The 27,652-nt window shown below is 44.2% G+C and overlaps 1 protein-coding gene across 1 annotated transcript in view; it reads right to left on the reverse strand.

The window, feature by feature from the left end:
- The window catches only part of Adcy1 (adenylate cyclase 1), a 153,124-nt gene that overhangs the window by 44,480 nt on the left and 80,992 nt on the right, over positions 1 to 27,652 (reverse strand). Inside the window, exons 8-14 of the mRNA XM_046437829.2 lie at positions 26,086 to 26,241; positions 16,539 to 16,733; positions 16,332 to 16,429; positions 14,933 to 15,017; positions 5,796 to 5,885; positions 5,098 to 5,351; positions 4,630 to 4,756 (exon numbers count right to left, since the gene is read on the reverse strand). Coding sequence (XP_046293785.1) covers positions 4,630 to 4,756; positions 5,098 to 5,351; positions 5,796 to 5,885; positions 14,933 to 15,017; positions 16,332 to 16,429; positions 16,539 to 16,733; positions 26,086 to 26,241 — 1,005 coding nt within the window. The remainder of the gene's footprint in view (positions 1 to 4,629; positions 4,757 to 5,097; positions 5,352 to 5,795; positions 5,886 to 14,932; positions 15,018 to 16,331; positions 16,430 to 16,538; positions 16,734 to 26,085; positions 26,242 to 27,652) is intronic.

The following is a 27,652-nucleotide window of genomic DNA, read 5'->3' on the forward strand; positions in this document are numbered from 1 at the left end:
TTGCCTGACACAAAAGCCAGGAACCTCCAGATCGAAGGTAGAACTCATAGCTTAGGCAAGGGCCCTCCATTTAGACAAAACCAAGAAAATGACTATTCTTTTCTGAATAAGAGTGTGTGTGTGTTTGTGTTTGTGTATGTTTGTGTTTGTGTGTGTGTGTGTGTGTGTGTATTTAGTAGTCCATACTCACAGAACTATGAAAAAGGAAAGAGACACCCTCCAATCTGAAGATTGGACATCTTCAGACTTTGACTCTTATATTCTGCTTTATAGCTTGTAATGGCACTTCTACTTTTAGGCTTAGACATCTAACCCTTTTTTGCCTCAATTGTAATTCGAAAGCTAGTAATCACTGGGCCAGGACAACTGGAAAATCAGACTGGCTGACACCCTGATTCCCTCAAGGTTGAGGAATGGCCAAAAGATAGAGTTGTAACAAACACATAGACTCTACTTTTGCCTTCAAATATCGAATGGGTAGCTAAAAGCAGGATGAGAGCCTTGGCATCTCTGCCTCCATTCTGCATCTGTCCCCTTCACTCCAGGTCATCTTGGATTCCTGAAACGAGGTCTGATCCAATGAACACTGTGTGATAAATGGAAGCTACCAGCAGTGACAGCAAGGTCACACCTGCACTTGATCAAGATCACCTGCTTTGACAGCAATCCTTCTGGCTATGCAGACCCCCCCCCCCCACAAACACACACCGTTGCCCTCATTCCCCTTTTCTATAAAACCTCAAAGTCTATTAGCTGTTGAAGACAGGGCTTTGGATACAGGTCCCCTTGTCCTTCTGTCTTCCTGGTGTAACTACACTGATTAAAGTGAGGAGGAGGAGGAAGAAGAGGAGGAGGAGAAGGAGGGGGAGCAGAAGGAGGAGCAGCAGCCAAAGGGAAAATTAGAAAGTACTTTGAACCAAATGAAAATGAACCTATATATAACACCAACATTTGTGGAATTCAGCTAATTCAGTATTTAGAGGTGAATTTATAACACAAAGCACCTATATTACACAGGAAGAAAAGCCTCTCTCAAATTACCTTAAAACTCCAAAACTAACAGTAAATTAATCTGAAAATAATCATAAGAAATTAAATAATATAGATCAGGTTATGTAAATATTAAAGAGATAGTAAGGAAATATTATAGACAATTTTTTCTATCAAAAAATCAACAAATTTAAGGGAAGAATACAAATTTCCAAAGACACTTCAAAAAGATATAGACAGCCTAAAGAGTCATATATCCTAAGGGAAAATGAATTTTAGTTTAAAGTTTCCTCATCAAACAAACAAACAAAAACAAAAACAGGTAGATCAGGTCTTAAACATTTAAGGAAGAAATAATACCTCTTCTATACAAACTCCATAGAAAAACTGACAAGGATGGAATACTCCACTCATCCTTTATCCGCTGTTGGTATTACTCTCATATCAACAGCAGATAAAGACCTTGCTATGGTACAGATGTGGTTTGTCCCCATAGGTTCATGGATTGGTGTTTGGTCCTAGGGTAGTGATGTCGGGAGGTGAGGGGCCTATAAGAGGTAGGACCTAGTGGGAAGTGATTCAGAATCATCTGTCTTTACTGAAAGCTGTTTTGAGGATGTGCCCACCCAAAGCCCAAAGGTAAAGCCTGTGGCAAGTAACAAAACAAAATGACAACCAACATGCTGCAGTATTTCAGAGTCTGAGAAAGGTGACCCTGACATTCATGACATAAACTCCCTGTTACTGTCACACCGTGTTACCATCACATGTGCAGAAATACAGCTCAAGAACAAAAGGGTTCGAAATCAGGAATTCAATGGTGTTTCTAACTTGGTTCTATGGCTGAGAGTGCCATGTCTGTACTGTGATCATACTATAAGCAAACTTCTTCTCAAAGTCTGTAATGGCTATTGCACAATGGGAATTATCCTTGGATTAACTATTTATTGGGTAGACAAATAAGTAACTGTGTTTTCATGGTGATTATCTACTGAGATCAAAGAAAATAACAACACTGGAACCAAAAGCATCTCAATAGTTAAAAGATGAAGAGGTTCAGGATGTCATCAGAATGGTAAAACCCATCTATTTATGCAGGTTTGAACAACCAATTTGGTCTTCATAAATAATTAACCCACCTAGTCTTTGGCCTGAAAATTGGGTAATAGTTTGAGGAACTCTGATGTCTGTACAACCTATTTAAATGTCAAGAGGGCAAACAGATAAAGTCTAGAAAGTTCTGTGATTTGCTGGGATTATGGGAAAGCAAATTAGCATTTATTGTAACATATCTATGGAAAAAAATGTGTCACTATGTTCCATTTAGCAACCTTACCCAATGACACACATTCATGAGGGCCACAGACTCACCCAGAATGCATTTGTGCCCTGAAGTTGATAGGGGTTGTGGTCAAATGGAGAATCACATGACAGGGTCAAATACTATATATTTAATAAAAATTGTACTTAATAACCAATATTTTAATTTAATATTTAAAGCCGAGAAAAGGCCATGCCAACCCAGAGGAGAAAAACCATGTCTCCCCCAGGGAGTATCTCCCAGCTGGAATTCACAGCTATGGCCTCAATTTTACTCACTTCAATTATGCAGCCAACTGGGCATCATAGTAAACAACTTTATAAACCCTCCATCTTGGTGTCCCAGTTGTCTCAGTCTTCCTGATTCATGCTAAATCCATTCTTCTCCAGCTCTGGGTAGGTATCTGGTATTTGGCCCCAACTCTGAGGTGGGGCCCATCCAGTCCTGGCTGCAGAGTGGAGGCCCTGGGCTGAGGATATGCCCATGTGGCCTCAGACACTGCTCATATAAAAAGATCTCAAACCAGAGGCTGATGGCAGGGCTGATGGCAGGGCTAGTGGGTGTTAGGAGCCAGACTGCTGGATTTTGCTGGACAGCTGGCAGAGCAGAATAAATATCAGCAGCAAAACCCATCAAAAAGAGGCTCCTCCCATTACCTGGCAAGCTTGGGCAAACTGCAGCTGGTCTCCTTTCTAAGAATTGGTATGTGCCAGCACCTGAAACCATTACCCACCACCAGGGAGGTTGACCTAGAGACTCCCAACCAATAGGTCCCCAGTGTCCTGCTTCCAGTTGTACTGGGACAATGGGGAGCATCAGCAGGTGCAGGTTACTCCAATAGATTCATAACCTACAGCCAAGGGACAAAGTCACCTGCAGAAACCAAGCCAGGAGGGATCCAGCATGCCTTCCTCCTTCACTCCAGTCTGGGGCCAGTGTGTCTACAAGGTAATTTCGATTATTCTTGGAAGCCCAGACTGAGGTTCTCACCCCCATTTTATGGCTGGAAAAAGGCGAGTATGGTCGATCACTGGTTGTGACATTGCCAGAATGTGGGACAGGGACTACCTAATGCCAGGCCCAGCCCTTGTTACCCCTCCTGCTACTGAGCAGGGTTTTTGCCCTCCACTGTGTAGCCTGCTGCCACTCAGTCTCAGGAATGAGAGGACAAACCAAAAAGCTCTCCTGCCAAGCAGATATGTCAGAGCTGGTCCCACTGCCACAAGACACCTGGGCACAATCAGGTCTTCCATGTCCACAGTGAGCCCTCTGCTTCAGCCACTTAGGACTGAAAGATCCTGACATTCTCTTCTATGGACCCTGTTTTCCAATGTGTAATTTCACCTCCTGGGCAACACTATTCTGAGGTATAAATGCAATCGGATAGTTCCAACAGCCAAGAGCTATTCTTGATATATCAGAATAAGAAGACTGCCTTTTGCTAAAGCTAAGATTCATCAAGCCTTCATTCCCCACATTCAGGTGAAGAAAATTAGGTGGAGCAATTAGCCCAGAGAAAGATAGTCTGCAGATGGGATATGAGCCTGGGTAACCTAATCCTGACTATTCAAATGCCTCATATCCCAGAGGCCTGGGGAGCACAGAACAATTGGGGGCCCAGGCACAGACAGAGATGCATTCACATTAGCACCAGGTGCTGCCCTGGTCCCACCACAGACATAGGTAAGCCCTTATGACTCTGAACTTAGCTACACAGCATGGGCTCAGGTAAAGATCTGACAGTTGGCATCTGTCTCACATCTGAACAGATTTCAAGAAATTGTGATTCCCCACTTGCTAACCAGAAGGTCAAGGTCCAAAGCCAGCTCATACCACTACTTCTTGGAATCCCTCCATAAGGGGTCCTCATGCCTCTCCTGTCAGAATTTCCCAGGATACTTGTCAAAAATATAGATTCCCAGTTCCCACCCACAGAGCCACTCAATATGGAGTGGGTGGAATGAGATTCGTCATTCCCTTATTTCCCAATAACTCTAATGGGACTTGCAACCATCATCCAGACCCCACAGAGTCCGAGGCCCCTCTACCTAGGATGGGGAGCTCACTGCCTCATAAAACAGCCATTCCGACATTATTATCTTGAACACTCTTCCTGTAGCCTTCCATATAGTCATTCCATGGGGATTGTCCCTAATTCTCAAGCCCCTGGCACAGGTCTCTTCCAGAACCTGGTCCTTCCATACTGCTGAGTGGGGACCTCTGCAGGTCACATAGCCAGTGAATGTGTCAGCCAGCTGCCCCAGTTGCTGAAGGATCCCCATCCCACACCCCCAGGAAGGAGAGAGGGCTTATCTTGCCTGTGCTGCCCAGAGGTAGTCCAGCCGCAGCCTCACGTCCACCTGCCTGGCGTGCAGGGCCAGCGTGCACGAGAACAGCAGGATGGCCACGATCGGCTCGTAGCTGCGCCCAGAGACACCACCGCCCCTGGGGGAAGGTGAGGAAGAAACCCCAGTCAATGTAGAGCTTCCAGGCAAGACGTGGCCAGCAAACCCTGGAGCAGGGCAGAGAGTGGTCCTCAGGTGGTGATGCCCACAAACAGCTTGCTGGGGCTGACCCAGGCCAAGACCTCCTTCTCAACAGGAAGTCTGATGCCTTGCTAGAACCTGGGCTGAAGAGGAGAAATGGAAAAGCCATGGAACTAAAAATTTTGCATAGACTTGGTCCTCGTTAATTTGCTAATTGGAAGAGGCTATATGTAGCTGTACACACAGATTTCACCAACAGCACCCCACCCGGGGCCTTTTCCTTGAGGCAACCACACTCACTCGGCCTTGGTGTATCCGCTGAGCTCCAGAACGAGGATGTAGGATGTGGTGAGTCCAGACAGCAGGATCATCTTTGGCAAGGAGGACACCCGCAGGAATATGGCTAGCGGGAGGGTACCCACCAGGCAGCAGAGCAGGGCGTGATGTGCAGACTCACAGGGCAAGGCAGGCAGCACAGTGCGCCGGCCCCCAGCCGCAAGGACCACCAGGGAGCTGTTGGACTGGGAGCTCCAGGCCCAGGGTAGGCAGCCCACCTGGGGAATGAGGGACGTAGGGATTTAGGAAAGGCCAGGAAGCAGCCAGCATTCTCTCAGAACATTCAGGTATCCCAGTCTCCCAGCTCTCCATGCCTTCTACCATAACCCCCCCCCCCCCGCCCAACCCCGTGTCACCAGCCAGGCCTCAACCATCCTGCTGCCCACAGCCTGCAAAGGCTGCAGGGAAAGGGGTTAAGTAGGACCTAGAGGTACCATCCCTCCCTGCACCCCAAGCCTGGCATCTCTATCCTGTGACTCCTGCCCCAGCTGCCCTTTTGTTCCTACTATCCTGGCTTCATCTTGTTAGTCCTGCCCCAGTTCCATCCTGTTTCTTCTGCCCCCTCCATCTGTTACTCCTGCCCTGTTCCCTCCTGTTAGTCCTCCCTGCTCCCTCCAGTTCTCTTGCCCCAGTGCTTTTCAAAAGTTATAATGGATGCTTACCACACATCCTTGGGCTACAGAATAGATTAAGACCACTATGAATATGCACAAGACGGTACGAATCTGAATCGTCAGGCACCCTGGAAAACACTGAACAAAAAAACATCATTTAAAAAATATCATCTGATTAAAAAGTAGATTCATGTGCATAATAAATGATCCACATGAAACAGAATGCAAAGAATGGTCTGTATGTCCCTACACCATCACCTGTTCATCCCCCACACAGATTTCTTGGCTGTTTTCATATACTTCTTTCCCAGATGAAGAACCCACCAAAGTTTTTAAAACCCATAATTCTTTAAATTAAAAAGGATAATATCACCTTCCTTCTGCCAGGCAGTGTGACTTTGATTGGCATTAAAATAGAGTAGAATAATTGACATTTTCATTATATGCATTCTCCTATTTTAGTAATGTCAAGAATTTCCACTCATTTTTCTTCTTTTATGGCTTTTAAGTGACTTTACCACATTCTTTGTGTAGGCTTTATATAATTCTTAAAAGTTCATAGGACTTTTATTGTAAATACAAATACAATTGAAATATTCAATAAATGTTTTCAAGCATAAAAGTAAAAAGTCCTTTTATACTCACATTCCTGAAAATAAAAAATACACACCAAAATAAATACCCATAGCATCTTATGGGAAACAACACCAGCACCAACAGCAGGCACCTGGAAGGACATCCTTGGAGATCTGCAAATTATTCCTGCAATCCGGGAGTATTTTTTCCCACTGGGCAGCTAAGGAAAAGCTGATAAAAAAAAAAACACCTCCAAGCCCAGGATCATGAATTCCGGGGATGAGGAAAGAGCAGTTTCCCAATGCATATAGCTGGCAGGATACGAATTCAGGCCCCAATTTTTGGTTCCTGATCTTTAACATGGCCCTCCTTAGGCTGCTTCCCTAGCTCTGGCCATGGCAGAACTCCACATGGTTAGGAACATGGCCAGAGCCATTGGCAGCCCCCAACTTCCAGGCCATTAACCACACCCAGTCCCTGGAACAGGATTTTGGAACAAGGCTACTATCCTCTGCAGATAACAGCTCTCCTTTTAAGAACAGTTATTGACCCAAAGAAATGTTCTTTTAAGTTCTTGACTTAAAAGAAATGGAATGTCTGACGATGGGCCACCAAGTTACCATGTGATCTGAACTGCTCATCAAAAGCGTGTTATCTGACCCACCAAGCCACAAAGTTGGGCATGTGCAGCAGCACTCCATCACCAAATGGAAGCAATCTTTACATAATGGGCCCTGATTAGGCCCTGAAGGCACAATTAAGCTAGGCAAAAGAATTGGCCCAAATGCCCAAGGTCCCCTCTCCTGTTGCAATGCCTACTCTCTCCCAACTGTGGCCCCATGGGGGAGTCCCTATTATTGGCTGACAGAAACAGCAAAGATTCAGGCCTGGTTTACGGAAGGTTCTGCATGATATGCAGGCACCACCTGAAAGTGGACAGCTACAGCACTACAGGTCCTCTCAGGATATCACTGAAAGCAATGATGAAGGGAAATCCTCCCACTGGTAGAACTCAGGGTAGAACACCTGGGTCAGATATGCAATTATACACTGATTCATGGACTGGGACCAACAGTGTGGCTAGATAGACAGGGACTTGAAAGGAACAAGATTGAATGCTAATGAGAAGGAAATCTGGGGCAGAGGTATATGGAAAGACCTCTCTAAGTGTGAAAGAGAAATGAATTCTCACCAAAAGGTGACTTCAGGGGGATTTTTAATAATCAGGGGGATTGAATGACCTTTTCTTTAGATACCAGTCAACCTCTTTCCCCAGTGTTATGGTTTAGATAGGTATCTCCCAAAAAAACTCTTGTGTGGAATAATGCAAGAATGTTCAGAAGTGAAATGATTAGATTATGACAGCTATGACCTAATCAGTGGATTAATACAATGATATGCCTTATCTTAGGCAGACAGGGCATGGCTGGAGGAAGTCAGTCACTGGGGGTATGTCTTTAGGGCTTATTTTTTGTCCCAGGCCAGCAGTGTGCTCTCTCTCTGCATCCTGGTGGTCATGAACTGAGCAGCCAGCTCTTCTCAGCCATGCCTTTCTGCAATTTGTTCTGCCTTGCCTCTGACCCAAAGCTAAAGAGTCAGCCAATCATGGACTGAACTGCTGAAATCATGGTCCAAAATAAACTTCTTCCTCTAAGTCATTCTTGTCAGGTATTTTGGTCACAGAAACACAAAAGCTAAGTAAAACAGTAATTGGTACTGAGAGTGGGGTCAATGTTGTGAGTAATCTGACCATGTCATTCAGAAGCTTTTGGTGCCATTTGAAGTTTGAGGTAGGAACTTTGAAAAGTTTAAAGATATAAGCTGGAAAAGCTTTAAAATATTGTAAGCAGGGCTTAATGAGTGATTTCTGGTAGAAGCTCAAAAGACAAGAACACTGACAGAACTGTGGACAATAAAGACTGAGCTTATGAGGTTTCAGAGGAAAAGGAGGACTCTACCGGAAACTGGACTAGAAACCACTCATGTTACATTCTGGCAAAGAAGTTGTCTACATTTTGCCTAAGACCTGAGATTTTCTGTGGGAGATTGAATTTCAAGGTGATGTTCTAATTAATCAGGCGGAGGAAATATCAAGGCACCATAACACTCCGGGTGGCACAGATATTTCTGGCAATTTTTAGTCAAGTGATATTAAGGAACAGAAAGCAGAACAGAAAAATTTTAAAACTTGCAGTTTGGCCAGAAAAGTATAAGTAAAACTGTGGCTAAAGAAGTTGTGGTTAAAGAGATTATAGCCACTAAAGAAATGCTAAATACTTCACCCAGGGACAATAGAAAAGATGACTTCAGGGCATTTCAGGAACTCGCAAGACCACCCCCATCTCAGGTTCAAGGGTGGAAAAGTAAAAATTCCTTTGAGAAAAATGGGGCACTCTGCTTGTATAGGGGCGCCTAGGAAGTTGTTTCACCCTGCTCAGCTGCTCAGGTACTCAGAGGCTGCTGCAGCCATGATTCCAGGAAGCCTGGGTACTACTCAAGACGGTGGCCAATCTTGGCATCATCCATGTGGTGCTGGTTCTGAAGGAATGCAGGATACTGGAGTTAAGAGGTACTGGAGGTTTCTACTAAGATTTCAAAAGAAGGTATGGGAGGCCAGACAAAGTGTAGGAGGTTCCAAATCCCTGCAGACAGCTCCTGGGAGGGTGATATAGAAGGAAGCTGAAGCTGTAGTAGAGGCCCCCAAATTAAGAGATGTCAGTACGATGGAACTTCTACCAAGGAAAGCTGCAGGAATAAGCTAACAGAGGTCATGTGGGCTGCAACCATCAAGGACATAGGGGTAGAGTTACACAAACACTTTGGAAAGAACATCACAATAGCATGTGCCCCAGATGCTGGACATGAAACTGGAGAACTCATTTGCCCATTGGATTTCAGCATTGCTTTAATTCCATCCTTCTTTCTATGTCTTTATTTATCTCTTTTGAAATGGCAATGTTTACTAGCCATTAGATATGGATATATGTAACCTGCTTTTGATTTTTATAGGGACTCACAGCTAAGAGTTTGCCTTGAGACTTGGATGATAATTTGGATTTGGGCTTTTGGGTAATGCTAGAACTGTTAAGACTATGGGAACTCTTGGAAATTAACTAAATATAATTTGCATTGTGAGATGGACATGAGCTTCAGGGGACCAGGGGCAGAATGTTATTATTTAGATATAAGGTAACTGTTACCACTGTTGACCGGTGAGGAGTCCTTGCTTCCCCAATATTGAAGAATAACACCAGAGAAGCACGCTGAGGCAAGGTCAGAGTAGAAATTAGAAGTTTATTAAAGGACAGCAGAAAAGACTTCTCCTGGAGGAAGAAGGGGACCCAAGAGGTGGAATCTGTGGAAGTGCAGTTGTTTCCCCTTTTTATAGTTCTTTCAGTGATGGAATGTAGGTTGGAAAGTCGGAGGGGTGGGACACAGGTCTGCCAAAGAAGTAATCTGGGCAGGAAGGACTTCATTAACACTTCTTTGGGATGGGCTATCTCCAAATCTGTTGGGGGCTGTTTCCTGGGCTCCATTAACATTCCTTTGGGATGGACTTTGGGCCTAGGGCTTTTCTTGGGACTTCATTAACATTCCATGAGTTGTCCTGCGTTTCCTGGAATTTATTCAACATGGCCTCCATTTTAGATCCTACTTGGTATTAGACCCAGATTTACCTAACTACACTGACTACCTAACTTTAAATCTGGCTTCATAACCACCAGGGCTCATGTGAGACAATGTAAAAATGTCCAAAGATGATATGGTTAGATTATAAGAGCTGTAGCCTAATCAATGGATTTATACATTTAATGGATTAACTTGAAAGGACTACTATACTGTGTGGTGAGTATAAACAGGTAAGGTGTAGCCAGAGGAAGCAGGTCACTGGGGAAAGCCTTTGGGGTTTATACTTTGTCCCTGGCAAGTGGATCTCACTGTCTGCATCCTGGCTGTCATGAACTGAACAGCTCTCCTCCAACAATGATGGACTTGGGCTTTTGAGTAATGCTATGATGTTCTTTATCTTTCTGCAATTATGTTCTTTATCACCTTAGGCCAGAGCTATGAAGTCTGCTGACCATGGACTGAACCAAAATAAACTTCCTCCTCTAAGTTGTTCTTGTTGGGTCTTTTGGTCACAGTGATGAAAAGCTGACTTAAATAGCATATCAAACAGTCAGTGCTTCACTGCAAGCTAGTTAGTGCAGGGCCATGAAAATGACCATGCAAGCAGAAACCATATAAATATAACTTTAATAATCAATGGGAAGAATTATGATTCCCCAAAACCCTTTAAAAATTTGCCAAAAACAGTTTTTTAAAAATCCTCTAGGTTATAAATATATGGAGAAAATTTTTAAATTAGTAAAATGAATTTTATTTAGTATATTTGGGATTGGCATAATTCCTAAAAGTCCCCAAGGTTTCTCAGCTAAATCTGGGCCAGAGACTATGATGAATGAGAATGTCCATGATCATGTGATATTTGTGGCAAAAGGGACTCTAAAGCTGTAATTAAGCTTAATAATAAGATAATTCTGCATCAGACAGGAGTACTTGCTGTACCTAATCTAATCACATGAGGCCTTTCTTTGCTGTGCACATTCCTTTTAGTTTGATGCAACTTCATTTGTCTATTTTCCCTTTTGTTTCATGTGTTTTTAAATCTCTGTGAAAAAAAAGCATTGTCCACATGAAAGCCATGGAGCTTTTCCTCTATGACAATGAATAAAGTGAAGAAATAACCCATACTTTGGGAGATAATGTCTGCAAACATTACATCTGATAAGGGAATAATATCCAAAATATATAAGTATTGAGACAACTCAATAGCAGAAAAAAAAAACCCCAAATAACCCAATTTAAAATGGGCAAAATACACATTTCTCAAACGAAGACAAAGATCACTGATCATCAGAGAAATGCAAATTTAAACCACAATAAGATATCACCTCTTTCCAAGTAGAATGGTTATTTTTTTTTTTTTTAAAAAAGGCTTTTGTTACAAGTGTTAGCAAAAATGTAGAGAAAATTGTATAATGTTGGTGGGAATGTAAATTAGTACATTCCTAACAGTATGGAGGTGCCTCAAAAAATTAAAAATAGAACTACCATACAATCCAGTAACCACACTACTGGGTATAGAGCCAAAGGAAATGAAATTAGCATGTCAGATAGTTATACTCCCGTGTTCACTGCAGCACTATTCACAAGGGCCAAGACATGGAATCAACCTAGGTGTCCATCCAAGGATGAATGGGTACACTTACACAATGGAGTACTATTTAGCCTTATAAAAGAAGGAAATCCTATCATTTGCACCAACATGGATGAACCCAGAGGACAATATACTTGTTTCACTAATAAGCCAGGTATAGAAGCACAAACACCGCATGATCTCACATATATGTGGACTCCAAAAGTCAAATTTCTAGGAGAGTAGAATGGAGATTGCCAGCTGGTGGTATTGAGGGGTGAGAATGAAGATGTTGGTCAATGGGTACAAAGTTTTAAGTGGACAGAAGGAATAACATTTTGAGATGTATTGCTCAGTGTGGTAACTATAACATTATGTACATCGAAATTGCTAAGATAATATATCTTAAATGATCTCACCACAAAGAAATGCTAAATATGTGAAGTAATTCAATTGCTTAATATACATCTACATACACATATGTGTACACTGTAAAATGATATATATATATATATATATACATACATATGTATATGTATATCATAGCCTCACATTGTATGCCATAAATGTATGTAGTTGTTACTCATCAAAAAAATTTAATGAAAAAAAGAGATAATTTTCTCTGGTTGATGGCAGAAGGGTAAGTCAGAAAAGTTGAATCTCTAGAAGTACAGTGCTGTAATAGGTATCAAAACATAGGAACAGCTTTGGACCTGGGCAGCAGGAGGAGGTAGGAAAAATTCCAAGGAGCAGGCTAGAGAAACCTTGTTTCAGTCTTTATCCCAGAGACTGATATTGGATCTGCTACGGTCAAATCCCTACAAGGAGCATTTCTATACAGAAGGATACTTGTATGCCCTCAAGGTTCTGCTCCTCTGAGAAAATCTGATTTACGTGAGGTTGGCAACTGATTCAGTGCAGGAGGCTTTGAGATCTTTAGAGAGATACAGAGAGGCATCAGCTCCTATTCCAGATGCATGGTAGATGTACATAAAGCTGGGTTGGCTGCCATTATTTTGAAACCCTTAAAGGAAACTAGCTTTGGGCTGAGACTGGCTCTAGGGGATAGAGAGAAAGAAATTTGTCTCTGATGGCAGAATGGAGTCATTTGACTAAAACCAACCCTGGGCTCTCCCTTGGTCTTTCTGGATGCATGAGCCAATACATAACCTTTTATCATTTCAAGTAATTTGGATTGACTATTTGGTTACTTGCAAAATGACAACTGCTGCCCAGGAACTTTATAGAGGTGGCATCTTTGGGAGGCTGGCCACTCTGGCTCACACCCTCAGTGAGGAAACTGGAGTACTTCAGATCCTCTCCATCTGATGCTCAATATTTGTTCCTAGGAATATATTTTATCATGTAAACAGAAGCTAAACTATCTCTCTAGGAACTGAATAATGATAATTACAAGAACCAATGCAAAGGGTGAAGGTCCCATGGACACCTGGCTCTGAACACTGTTGACATCAGGGAAGAGAACATTTCTACACTGTTGATGCCACAAGGGTCCCAGGAATATGTTCTGGGAACTAGACCTAACCCCACCTGAGTGGCTGACCCCACCCACTCATGCCTCCCCCTTGGGTGAGCTAGCTTTTTCCTGGATGGATTTGACTTACTGTGTGCCAACCTCCCCATGCCTCCATCCTGTCATTTATCATCCCCACAGTGTATTTTATACAGGCATCTGCCATGGCCCCGATCATCCCCCACAAAGGATGCTCTGAGCCCAGTGCAGAGCCTGGTGAAGACGGTTAGTATACATTGCTGGTTCTGTCAAGCCCTGACCCAGTGGATATTTGCTGTAAGCTTGGCCCTGCCTCCTGCCTGAGCTGAGAACATACTCTGCTTTCTGCACATCAGTGCATGTGCCACTGACGCCAGCTCCTAGGAAAGTCGGGTCCTGCAGCTTTGTGAGCCTGGTGTTTCACAAACACATGGTTAGAAAAACATTTCATGCCCATGGGGGAGGGTGGGGAGTGCACCTTAGAAAAAAAAGAGAACCACTGGAGCCCGGGCAGAGTCCACCAAGAGAACAAAACATCTCAGTAAGAAGCATCACATGGGATGACGTAGACTAGTTTATTTTTAATGTTATCACTCTGAAATTACTCTGGCCAAAGTTCCCAGCCACAGGGCAGCTGCCTTATCGACCAAGAGGGTTAATTCCAGGCACAGTCACAGCCCAATCTCACTGATACATGTTTTATGGAGCCATAGAGTGTTTAGGTTTGAATATTAGTTTTATGGACAGGAGACCAGGTATAGATTTTGCTTCTAAGTCATTTGATCAGATTGCTTAGCTGCCCAAACCCCATGTCCCTCATCTACAACAAGAGGCTAATGTGTCTCAATCCCACATGGGAGGCTCAAGAAAGGGGTGTGAATCTGCTCAGGAGAATCCATATTCCTGGAGTGAGATGCCAGGTGGGTTTATGGGGCTGGTGAATTCCTCAGCTACACTTGGTGGCTGTTGTTCTTTCCCCAGCAGTATTCATTCTATTTTCTGCATATCTTAGGCTATTTGCACACCATCAGGTGGGCATGCCAGTTCCCACCATTTGTAGACAAAGTGACAGGCTTTGAAAAGTATCATCCATCATGGTTTCACTTGAAATTACATGACAAAAGCAAACTTATTTGAAGGGGGGAAATTTCAAACAAAATATCACTCAACCTATAGAAGTCAAAGAGCTGCAAATGCAGTTTTAATAAATAGTATCATCTAATTAAGAAAAAAATCAGAATGGTACCTACCTATGAATAATGACAAAGCTACACAAATAAACCTAGACCTAATCGTTTTAAGAATTGCTGTTTTCAACAATTATACAAAAATAACACTGGGTCTACTAGAAGGGACAAGTAGGGGTATTCTGGGGGAAATGGGGCAGTTGGGAATGAAGACTGAGGATGTGATGAAGGAATGAAGGGCCATGAGGAACAAAAGAGTCCTCTCTGATGAACAGCAAAAGGCACAAGGCTGTGGTGCTCTGGACTCTGCACCCAAAGTCCAAAGAGCTGAGAAGATGAGCATGGGGACCTGGAGGGCTGATGGCCCACCTAGAAAATGCTCTCCCAGGTTTGAGACGTGAAAAACCCAAGAAGGCACCCTTCCCTTCTCCCCTAATCTCTACATCTCGAACATCAGGATCAATATTTTGTGTTCATTTACTTCACTGGCATCCATCACCCACCCTTTGTGCCCAGTAGGCAGGTTGCACACAGCACACGGAACCGGGTACAGGACTAGAACATCCAGCACAAAGGCAGACATTTCCACCTGCCATGGAGGATAAGGGACAGGACTGCCTCCAACATCCCACCTGTCCTGACCAGCAGAGATGGTCCATAGGCCTGGACCAGGTGAAGTTCAGGGAGAAGTCACACATCACACACATACCTGGACCCGGGTGATGTGCAGGTAGAGGACACAGGCCACCAGGAAGCAGATACAGAACACCAGCAGGAGCAGGACAGCCACACTCCTAGAGACAGAGGACATGCAAGTCACTGCTGGTCAGAGGCCAGGTGACATAATCCAAGAGATATCTGGAAATCAGTCCTTGGTCGTACCCTCCCTCTAAATCTCCTGAGCTCTCAAGATGAAGCAGTGTCATACACCAGGTTGCCTGCCCTCAGATCCCTCGGGATTTGCCACATCTGCTATCTTCAAGGGAGGCATCTGGGGCTCCCAAGTAAAGGGGTCTTTTCTGAGTTATCCTCGACTTGCACCACCCCACCTCCAAATTCTAACCTAGGCTGAGGGACATAAACCTTTCTGAAAGCCCTTTACTCCTGACAGAAGCATAGGAACTGCTCACACAGTCTGGTGAGCTGCCCTTCTGCTGGGCTTTGTATGGGAAGGACGTTTCTAGAAAAAGCTAGATTCCCCAAACAGGGACTTTGGGAAATCACTGTGTTCAGAATCTGTGTGCATCCCACAGATGAGGCCCCCTGTCCTCACCAGGTATGAGGACCTTCTGTGTGTTTTTTGGAAACTCAAATAAGATATTATTCCCCCTAGGTAGGTTTTATAAAGAAACAGGTATGTCTGGAAGAAAAGTAACAAGCAGAGACTTTCGGGTATCTTCCTCAACCAAAAAAACCTGCCAAACTCACATTGACTCATATGATAATTAGTATATTTTTCTTCATTTTCAGAACCCTCCTTTTCTCATTTGAATGTTTCTAAAAATGACATGAACCTAGAAATCAGTGAGGCCATTTAGTACGCTCTGCTTCCCCCTTGAAAATAGTTATTAGGGCAATGGCACATGCCACAAGGATGCAGAACCTGTAAGTATGTGGTATATGGTGTCTTAGAATTCAGTCAGTTCAAAATTAAAAATCAACAGTGACCAGTCCCAAGCTGTATGCCATAAGGCTTGCTAAACTAGTGACTTAAATAAATGGTGGTGGCCAATGTCTTCCCCAAATGCTGGGCATGATGGAAGAGTAACTAGAAGGTGAATCCTGAATATAAAAAGAACACACAGCCACCAACCTCAGGGACCTCAAATCTGTGTGCATCCCAGATTTTTTTTTTTTTTTGGACCAGGGGATGCCTAACCACTGAGCCATATCCCTGCCCCCGCCCCTTTTTTTTTTTTTTTGAGACAAGGTCTTGCTAAGTTGCTTAGGGCCTCACTAAGTTGCTGAGTCTGGCTTTGAACCTGCGATCTTCCTGCCTCAGCCTCCCAAGACGCTCAGATAACAAGTGTATGCCACCATGCCTGGCCAGGGACTTCAAATTCATGGTTACCTTCCCACACACTGATCAGAACAGGAACAGCACTTACTGTGGAATCATAAGAAGGTAGACAAGGCCAAATAAGGCAGCCAGGATGAGGGCAAGGACGACAGCGCTGGTGAAATACTCGTCCTGAAGCTGGTGGTACTGCAAAGTGGGGAGGGAGAGATACTGATCAACTCGAGCTTCGAGCTTCTGGGCCCACACAGAGCCTTGACCCACCACATCAAGGAAAATTAAAGCCAGAGCGACTTACCTTTTGCTCCCGTTCAACGTGTTTGTACTTCAAGGTGAAGAAATTCAGATCCGCCATCTCCAGCTCCGTCTGGCGGGCTTCCAGGAGGCGGCTTAAATACCTATTGACACGTGTGCCTGGTGTGGTGTAGACCACATTTGTAGAGAAAGACGAGCGGTTTCGAAGTTTTTCTGATGCTGTTCTCAATGCTCTCCGCTGCAGTCATCATGGAAACAAAGAAATGTCATCTAATTCTCCCCTTTTTGAAGAAAAGGGGTTATATTCGACCCCCCCTCCCCCAAGCTTGCATCCTGTCTGCTGCAGGGTGGGCTCCATTTGAGGATAGGAGATGCTATCATGGCTTTGCCCCTGGTGACCTGAGATGACAGGGGAAGTCTCTCAGCACTCAGTGTTGGGGTTCCCACATCTGTGCTGGGGTTACAGGGCAGCTGTGCCACAGCACTGTGGTGAGGGTTGTGGGACTCAACAGGTGTGCAGTGGTGAGACAGTGTCCAGGGAAGAGCAGGCACCTGCACATCAAACCTGAAAGACAGACCTTACCAGGTCTCTTGCTACAGCCAGGGCTGATGGGAATGGAGTGTGAACCCTTCTACAGAGCTCCCACATGTCACAGATGGGGTACAAGAATGCACCTGTTTGCCAAAAGGAAAATGGAGTCTAATTTGAAACCACCTACTGTGATCTCATTATTGGACTTCATAAGCAGGGCCTCTGGTGCTTAACACATTTTAGAAGAATACAAGAATATTAAAAAGATGCTGTCCATGCAGTTCCAGAAAAGAAGAAATAAATACATTATTCCACTTTATTCTAACCAAATGGTCAGAATGCCAACAGTAAAAAGAAAAAGATGAGGTGCTTTAGGAACTTTGCGATTCAAAGAAAAACTGTATGGTAGAGCAGGAGGTCCCCCTAGGGTTTCTTTTTGTCTTATTTATCTCAGACCAGAAACTGGAGAAGCCCATGGCCTAGAAATGCCAACATGTACAGGCAAAATGTATACAGCAAAAGCCCCAAGAAAAGCCTGTTTTCTCTGGCCAAAGGACCAAGAATGAGAAACCTAGAGAAAAAGAAAACTTAGACAACAACGATGCTACTCTTTCCAAGACAACTGAAAAATCTCTTTCCTACCCCCATTCATCCAGCAAAGGCCACATTGGCATCTTGAATTCTATATCTTCTTAGGGCTGTGAGGGAGTGTAGCTGCACCCCCACTAAGACAGTGCCAAAGAAAGCCCAACAGAGCCAAAGTGCTCATATCTAGGAGATGGCAATGACTCTGTAATTATGCTGTGACTGGCAGCCTCAAGGAGAATCAACTTCCATACCTGCACAATAGCAATGTCATGGAAGACGGGTGTGCAACCTGGACTTCCACAAGACAGCACCCCTAACACACCTCATAAGATCAAAGACACACTGGACATCCAGGCACATCACACACCATAGGAACAGTCAGAGGACAAAACCTCTAAGTGGATCATCTTAAAACATATGCAAACGTATTTCCTAAATCCAGCATCCACTTCTCATTTAAAAACTGCTAATACTAATTTATGTGGACTACTTCCCTGAAATAATTAGGCATATTCTACTACTTTTAGCCCAAAATGTCACCATTAGTGGCAAAACCCTATTTGTTTTAACTATTAAAACCCAAAATAAAAAGACTGCCCACCCTCATTAAGGTCACTTAATAATGGAAGGAAGAAGAAGCATAATTCTCATTATTTGTAATACATATTTCTGTAGATCAAGAAAATTAAGTAAAAAGTTACTGCAATCAGTTTCAATGTGTGGACCAAACAAGCTAAAATTTTATTTTCACTATATTAGATAGATATGGTACACATTATGCTTACAAAAATAATCCCTAGACATATTTAAACATAAAGCCCAGAACACAGGGCAGGCAAGAGGCTAAGTAGATCAAAAATAGAAGAAAAGACACAGCAGAGAGCACATTGGTGATATTTTAAACTGTGCTAAGGGCAGAGCTGAAGTGGTCGGGGAAGCCAGAGCTCCTATGTACCATCAGCAGGGTTAGGAGGGCAAATGCTTGGGAGAGCACAATTTGGCAATAGCTCTCCAAAATTAAAATAGACACTCCATTAACCCAGCAATTTCACCACAAAGCAATACCCAAGGCTATCCTTGTACCTCTTGCTAAGATGTTTGTTAAAAAGGATGCTCCCAGCACTCGTGGACATGATGAAATGAAGTCCCTATCTACCAACAAGCGAGGGGTGAAGTCAGGTCAGCACCCAGACTTGGGGGCCATTCAGCCACAGAGAAGGGACTTGAGTTGGGGTGAGACTCCAAGATGCCTAAGGTCCAGCATGAGTGAAAAGACTGTGTGTACGTACAGTAATCTCAGTTCCCACCTGCATTTACCTGCTGGTACATACACATTGATTTCTAGAAAGAACACAAAATGGTCAAGTTTGAAAGATTTAACTTTTGTATCATGTGTACATATTGCTTCTATTTTTATTTTTTTATTTAGGTATGAGGGATTGGACCCAGGGGTGCTTTACCACTGAGCTACATCCCTAGTCCATTTTAGTTTTTATTTTGAGACAGAGACTCATTAAGTTGCCTAGGCTGGCCTTGAATTTATGATCCCTCCTTTCTCAGCCTCCCAAGTCACTGGGATTTCAAGCATGCACCACCATGCCCTGCATATTTGTAGTAGTAGTAGTTGTTGTTTAATTAAAAAACTTAGATATTGAAGTATGACAAGGACAAAAGCAATGCTAAAAGAGAGAGAAGGGGGAGAAGGCAGACAGAAGCAGGTTCCTGGGTATATAAAGTAGGTGAACAAATATTCTTCAAGTATTAGGAAACGAGAATCAAGAAGAGTCCCCAGACTAGCTCTGACTAGCATCAGCATGTCTCCAACCCAATGGGTCCAATAGGTGACAGGGATCACAAACCCTAATGAGTGACACACCCATGCATGCAGACCTTGACTCATAGGATTCATTTTACAGAATGATCCAAGAAAGAAATTTCAGGTACAAAGATGCTGTGCTTGCTGTGCTTCACTTAAAACAAAATAGAAATATATATCAGTGAAGGTTGATAAGTAAACGGTCTCTTCTTAGGCTAGGGCTCTATACAATGATTGAAAATCAAATTTTTGAGGAATATTTGATAATATAAGAAAATCTTTAAGATATATTGGCAAGTGAAGAAGAAACTTACCAAAGAAACTTACCCCAGAACTGGACACACTGAAAAAACATACCAAACTGTTTGTATGTCACCCAATCAAGTTTGGTTAAAAAATTTATACACACACACTCTTAAGAAACAGGAAGGAACAAAATATTAATGATAAATTTTGTGGGGGGTTGTAGGATTATAGATAAATGCTTTTCGTTTTCTTCTTCATGAATTTTTTCATTTCTTCATATTTTCCACAATAATTAGTTTTATAATCTTAGGGAGTGTTCAAACAACAAAGAGAAGAGGTATAAGTACACTGGAGGCTACAGTTTACTGTAGGAGCTTATCCCTGAAGTATGACAACAATAGCTGTTTGAGCAAGCCCTAAAGCATGAGTAAGACCTAAAGCCATGTGGGTGCAGGTAAGAGATCAAACCCCCAGGAGGAGGTCCAGGCCGCTCAGTGAGGGGTGGCCCAGACCTATCAGAGGCATCAGAATATGTGGGAATGGATCAAGATTCAGATGGATCTAAAAATCTTCCTCTAGGTCCCTCTGTGTACTTCCTTATAACATCCAGTTTCAGCAAAGAACCCTGCTAAATCAGCTTAGCAAAATCCGCGCCCCCCCCCAATATCTGATCACCTTCCATAACTAGTCAGTTCCCTCATCCTCCACCTTGCTCCAGGTAATGTATGATCACCTTAGCTTATCATCAGCAGGAGTCTGTTGGCTGGTTTTGCCAGAATCCCTACCCATGATGTTTCCTTTCTCTCAGTAATTTTCTATCCACTGACTCCACCCTACAACTTAGCTATAGATTCCCATTTTCCCTGTTGTATTTGAAGTTCACCCCAATTTCCTCCGCAACTTTGGGACCCCACTGCCTGGTCCTACTGCAAAGATCCTGAATAAAGCAGCCTTTACTGCATCCCAACAAGTGTCATGGAATGATTTCCTCATAATGGCACATCATCCCTGACCCTGGACTGGATCACTGTGCAACACTGCCACCTATTGGTCAATCTTTGCTGTCCCGGCTCCGAGTCCCCTAAAAGAGCAGCACCTGAGAACACTAGACCCACAGGGACGGAACAGTTTGAGGCTGCTCAAGCATACTTGTAAGTCACTCCCCAGAACTGGACACACTGACAAAAGCTAAGCCTAGATTCCAAGGTATAAATCACACTCCCACCCCACCCCAACCCCAGCTCCTTTTTGGCTCCACCTTACATTGAGGATGCCAGGTGAGCATGTCTGGAGGAGCAGGGGAGCAGAGGGTAGGAAGAGGTGAGATGGACAAGTGAAGACAGGCCTGGAATGCCACAGAGAGGGAAAGAGCTGCAGGCCAGTGTCCACCTGTCACTCACAGCAAACTCATCACACGCCCAGGATCAGGCCTTACCTGAAGCCACCACAGACAACCTGCAGAGGCCCCATGCCACTGCCCATCATCACTCTTTGATGAATTCCATGATAGAGACACTTTCTGCCCCCATTGGGGACTTGTTTTCACTAATCATAGGTGGCAGCTAGGGGCCCAGTTTGGGAACAGATGGCAATAAGGATATTGGAAAAGCAAAGGTTTTTCCATGGAAGTTGGATGATTCTTAGCCTCTCCCCAGGGAGGAATAGGTACTGGGGTAAGGGAGTTGCCCTTGCTGCAGAGGCTACCCATGGAGCAAAGGGGCCAGAATCAGGCACCATGGAGGGCAAGGGGTCAGAGATTAGAGCAATAGAACAAGAAGACGGTGTTCTGGCAGCATTTGGCAATACTAACTCAATTGCTGAGCAGGGCATGACAGGGGAGGATCATCTTCAGGCAGAGAGTCATGTACAGATATGGAGTTATGAAGCAGAATGACAGGCAGTTGAATAGAAGGATGAGACAGAAGAGGGAGGCACTGTGGACAAGGTGATGGGGTGGGGGGCAAGCCTCAAGGTCCAGAAGGCTTAGTAAGATGTCCAGGAGTCATCCAAAGTGAAAAGGGCCAGCACCATCATGCAGGCCTCTTGGGGTTGGGGACTGAAGGGCCCAGCCAGGATAGGCCCAGAGTTCAGAGAAGGTGGTATGGCACCATGATGAGAGAGAAGGGGGCACAATCTGGAGGGTTTGAGCCTCCCAGGGGAGTATGTAGGCAGCAGCAGGGTCTGCAGTTCAGAACCCTGAGCTTACAGGTGAGGTCTGAGTCTCTAAGTATCCATCTAGAGGACTGAGGGGACAGAGGGACCAAAGATGAAATTGGACAACACTCAGCGCCTCCAGAGAAGGCAGGAAGGTGCAAAGCAAGGGGTCCATGTCTTTGGCCAGGGAGGTGAGAGGCGTGTTCACATAAAAGCTTGGCTGAAGCAGTCGAGCACAGATGGAAAGGAGGAATGCAAACCAACACTCTAACACTGGAAAGAAGGGTGAGGGGATGCTACATAGGGTTCACTGCCTAGGCCAGGCTAAGACTGCAGGAAGCAGGGATGGTGGCAGAGAAGGGCTGGGGGCAGCAGAAAGCCACTGGAATGTGGTTGCAGATGGCTCAGTGTGGTCTGGGAAGCCCAGGTTTGCCTCCTTACAGGCCTACAGAGCCACTGAAGGGCTGCCGGTGGAGCTGCCTAAAATCTAAGCAGAGACAGATGCTGCTTTCTCCCAGCTCAGGAGAAAGGGCAGCCCCCTCAGTGTCTTGGTTTGTCCAGCAAAACTTTAACATGTGAATCAGAGGCCAGCATGCTCTGCCTGGAAACATGTCTGAATTGCAGAGTCTTATTAAACCTGAGTTCCTCAATGATCAAATAAGAATAACTTATCTCCACCACCACAATTGCTCCAAGAAAAGTCCTAGGCAGGGAGAAGACCTGGATTTCTTTTGGATTAAAGTTGATTTTTCAAAATATTGCATGAAAATATTATTTATCTGGATGACTGAGTTTGGGTAAATGCTTAAATTGTGCACCTGATTTGCCCACCCTTGTTCTAGCCCTGGTGGGAAGATATGTGGGGGCCCCTGAGCACTAGGGGAGAAAGTCAGAGACTAAATGTGACAATATGGCAAAGAAAATTCTCTGGTTACAAACTCCAAAAGTCATTTGGAGGTCAGATATGTTCAGGTAAGTGGGAGTCTAGACAGGGCAAGAATGCCAAGCCACTGTCTGCCCTGAGGCAGTGGCACTGACAGACTCACAGTACATCTGCATATTTCACGGAACACCAGTACAACAAGCTAAGGCCTGAAAGTGGTGGGAATTCCAGGCCCAAGAGGCTCCACCCTCCGTGGACAGCTCCTTGCATGGGAGATGAGAAGACTCATCTGTCTTGGATCCCACTCTGAATGGAGTGGAAACTCTTGAAAACGTGCCTCTGACCTGATCAGGGCCAAAACTCCTACTACCCAGGACATGTGAACATTAGAAGCCAACCATTTAGTTTAAAACAGTCCCTTGCTGCCTGACAGGCATAAAGACCAATTTTCTTTGATGGAATACATCATAAGCAGAGTTCTTAGAGAATTCTTAGATAAAGTTCTAGCAAAGTTGAGCTCACACACACAACTAATGAACCATGACCCTGAGAATCTTGCTTCTTCCTGAAAAGTCTCTAAATTACAGCAAGAGGTTTCTTTAAAAGGCATAAAACCGATAAAGGCAGGAAAGAAATGAAGGTGGAAAAAGTAGCAATGGGAGTTTAGAAAACAAGATGGGGCAGACCCTAGAGGGCTGGACCCCAGCTGACAGTAAAGAGCCAGGACAGCTCGGGCTCAAGCACTGATGGTCACAGCTGCTGTGATCAAATGCCATCCACAAGGTGTTGTCAACAATCCCCGGTTTACTCGATGGTCTGGGGATATGGACCCATCAACCCTCAAATGTATAGTGGGGTCTTTTCTTGGGGGGAAATCAAGGTCTCCAACTCAGAGTGACTGATGCAAGGCCTATGTGGTTGAAGTGAAGTCTGAGACCCCTTGCCTCCCAGCAGAAAATTTAAGAATCACAGGCGACCTTGTCCCATCCAAGAAGAGAAACATAAAATCCTGGTGCCCAAAAGAAAGCTCAGAGAGGAGAACCCTTCTCCTGGATCTGTGCTCCCGGTCAGCTCTGTAATTCCCCATCTTAATCAACAAGAGTAAGGGCTTTGGACATCTATAGAAGATGGGATTATAAAGGAAGACAAACAGGGTTGTGGGGGGGAGCCACTCAGAGGGACAGAATATTTTCTAAAAAAAAATCTCAGTGAGACGAAATGCGAAAAAAATACATCCCTGAAGTGGCAATAGGATTTCATAAAAAGGACTATTTATAAAACAAAATAGAGATCATAGAAGTTTTTTTTTTTTTTTTTAAAAAAATGTGGTTGAATAAATGAAAACCTCAAAAGAAGTGTTGGGCTGGGTAAGGTGGCACACTCTTGCAATACCAGAGACTTGGGAGACTGAGTCAGAAGGATCGTGGGTTCAAAATCAGCCTTAGCAACTTAGCGAGGTCCTAAGCAACTTAGCAAGGCCCTAAGCAATTTGGTGAGACCCTGGCTCAAAATAAAAAATAAAAAGAGTTAGGATGTGGTTCTGTGGTCCCTGGATTCAATCCCTGGTAACAATTAAAAAAAAAAGAAAGAAAAGTGTCAGATGATAAAATCAAAGAAATTTTCCAGAAAGTGAAGACAGAGAAGGAGAATTAGGTCAGTTCAGGAGATTCAATGCCCAAATAATAGGAGTTTTGGGAATAAAAATGAAGGAAAGAAATAATCAACAAAATAATCCCTGAATACTTACAGAGGTAGACGTCTTGGTCCATGGGCTATATCTATCCCAAAGCATAAAAAATTCAAAAATTTTAAAAAAACCCACCTAGATCAAGGCATTAGGGCAAGTTCAGAATACCAGGTACAAAGAACAGGTTCCATAAACTTCCTGAGAGCAAGAATACTCATAAGGGTCATATCAAAAGGTTGGGAAAGAGGATAACTCTGAGCTTCTCAGCAGCAACCGCAAAAGCCAGAACATATTGAACAAACTGTCAGAGGAAGAAAGATCATGGCGAACTGTCATGGACCAAATGTATGCATCACTCCAAATCTACTTATTATAATTCTGCCCTCCAACATGATGGTAGTAGGAGGTGGGGACTTATAGATGAGATTCTGATGGGTGTAGCACCTTTAAAAGGAGAGGAAGAGACACCAGAGCCCCCTTCTCTCTGCCAGCAAGAAGACGCCATCTGCAAAGCCAAGGAGAGATGACTAGGAGAGACCAGCTCTGCTGACACCTTGATCTTGGATTTCCAGCCTCCAGCACTGTGAGAAAATGAATGTCTGTGGTTTAAGGCCTCTCCCAGGCTGTGGAGCCTGAGCAAACTAATACATCAACCTAGTAACTGGGGCCCAGCACACCAGCAGGCTGCAAAGCTCTCCATGTGAGGGGCTGGAAAGACCCTTTTATTCATGCAAGGTGCCCCAACATTGCCTCCTTTCCCTTCCATGGTCAGTTGCTGGAGTCCGTGATCCATCAAAAGAAGGAAATGAACCATGGGGAGGAGCCCATATGATATGAGAGACACAAGGTCAACAACAGGAGGAAGACAAGGCCAAAGAAGCCCCTGAAGTGGTAGGGGCCAGCCTCAGGGAATGGTCAGATCAAGGCTAAAATGGCTAGGACATTAGGACAGAAGGACTATCGTGACATTAGACCAAGCGTGGGGAATGTTAGTTTGAACTTAGTTAAATACAGATTGCAAAGGTGTGAAAAAGTACAAATTGTGCATAAATTAAACTTGACTTAGCTCTGGGCAGCATTCACAAGATCATAAATGTGTATTATAGTTTGGATCTCTAATGTCCCTTGAAAAGCTCGTGTGTTAGGCAATGTTCAGGACTATTCAGAGGTAAATGATTAGATTATGAGAGCTGTAACCTAGTCAGTGGATTAATTCATTTGATAGATTAATAATATGAATGGACTACTGGATGGAAACTGTAGGCAGGTGAGACATGGCTGAAGGAAGTAGGTCACTGAGGGCATGACCTTGAACTCTATCTGTCCAAGGCCCCTTCCTCTCTCATTCTCTACTTCTTGGCTGCCATAAGCTGAGAAACTTTCCTCCACTGTGCCCTTTTACTATGATGTTCTGCTTTGTCTTAGGCCCATCACAATGGAGTCTACCAACCATGGACTGAACCTCTGAAATTGTGAGCTCAAAATAAACTTTTCATCCTCTAAGTTATTCCTGTCAGTTATTTTAGCCACTGCAATGAAAGGCTGACTAAACAATGTGTAAACAGCAATGTTGGACCTAACCCTGCTGCACAGGGACTATACTGCAAAGGAAGGGAGAGAAGAAGATGGAATGGAGACTCAGTTCCCATTGGTTCCTGCCAGCAGTGCCCCTGGTGGCTCCTACCTTGTCATCGTCTTCACAGGTCATGACATTGGAGAAGGGGATCTCAGCCTTGAACATCTTCCGGCAGTGCATGAGCTGCACCAGCAGGTAGCAGACAGTCTTAAACTTCATCCTCTTGGCCGGCTTTATATCTGAGAGAATCAGGCCTGGAAATATCTATTCAAACACAATGAGTGGAGAGAAATGCTATCACTGAAATACATTTTGCCTCTCAGGTTAAAAACATGACCCTGGTGGTGACAGGGACTCCAGGGCACAGGGATCTGTTTGCTCAATGCTGACTCTGCATTACTGGTAGCAGCAACTCCGGGGTTTAGGCAGAGAGGGGTTTAGCTCACTTGGCATGCCCTTTCTGAAGTCAAACCTCATTCCTGGCTAACACCCACTGGGATGAGACTGTGATTCCAGTCACTGCTAGGGGTGTTCCAGTCTGAGGAGGGCCCAGACCTGTCCAATCCACCTCCTTTAGACCCTTAAGTGGGAGATAGCCAAGATTAAAGGAAGCCACCTAGCTTTGCACTGGTGTTCACAAAAAAGGATCATCCCCAGGAGATCCAGCCATGCAAACTGTGTGGAAGCTATATTCCCAGAATGGTTGTTATGATTTAGATTTTGAATGTCCCCCCAAAAGCTCATGTGTTGAAAGCATGATCCCCAATGCAGCAAGGTTCAGAGGTGGGGCTTTCAGGCAGTGGTTGGATCCTCAATTGGAACCTCATCAGTGGCTTAATCCATTTAATGAATTATTAATTTGAATGGCCTGGCACATTTAATGAATTATTAATTTGAATGGCCTGGCACAGTGGCACACACCTGTAATTCCAGTGCTAAGGCAGGAGGATCACAAGTTCAAAGCCAGCCTCAACAACTTAGCAAGGCCCTAAGCAACTCAGTGAGACCCTGTCTCTAACTTAAAAATACAAAAAAGGGCTGTGGCTCCCTGGTTAAGTACACCTAGGTTCAATCCCCCCACCAACCAAAAATAAAACTAATAATAATTTGAATGGATTCCTGGGCACTGCTATCAGAAGGTGGGTGTGGTGAGAGAAGGTAGGCCACTGGAGCCTAATCCTAGGGACTATATCTTGTCCCTGGTTCTTCTCTCTCTGTGTGTCTCTCTCTGCTTCCTAGATACCATAATTACATTGAAAAGCTTTCCCCTCCACACCCTTATGTCAGGAGGTTTCCACAATGGACTCAGTTGATCTTGAACAGAAACTTCTGAAACCATGAGCTGAAATAAATTTTTCTTCCCATTAATTGTTCTTTTCAGGTATTCTGATCACAGGGATGAAAAGGTGACAAACACAGTGGTGATAAGGGTGATATTCAGTAGAGAACACGGGCATACTTTATTTTTTTTAATTGTTTCTTTAAAACACACACACAGACATGTCCTTAGTCCCTCACCTGAGCCCTGAAAGCAGTTCTATCACCCTCAAGCATGACCAGATCACTTTTTTCTGGGTGGAGTGACTGCAAGTGCCTGGTTAGGATGACCATGGCCCCCTTGTATGCAGCACCCCTCAGTTTACAGAGCTCCACCTCCCCGGCCTCTTGCAGGGGT

Source organism: Marmota monax, unplaced genomic scaffold (genome assembly GCF_021218885.2).
Source record: "Marmota monax isolate L192 unplaced genomic scaffold, Marmota_monax_Labrador192_F-V1.1 WCK01_AAM20220418_F8-fsc00109, whole genome shotgun sequence".
Taxonomy (NCBI): domain Eukaryota; kingdom Metazoa; phylum Chordata; class Mammalia; order Rodentia; family Sciuridae; genus Marmota; species Marmota monax.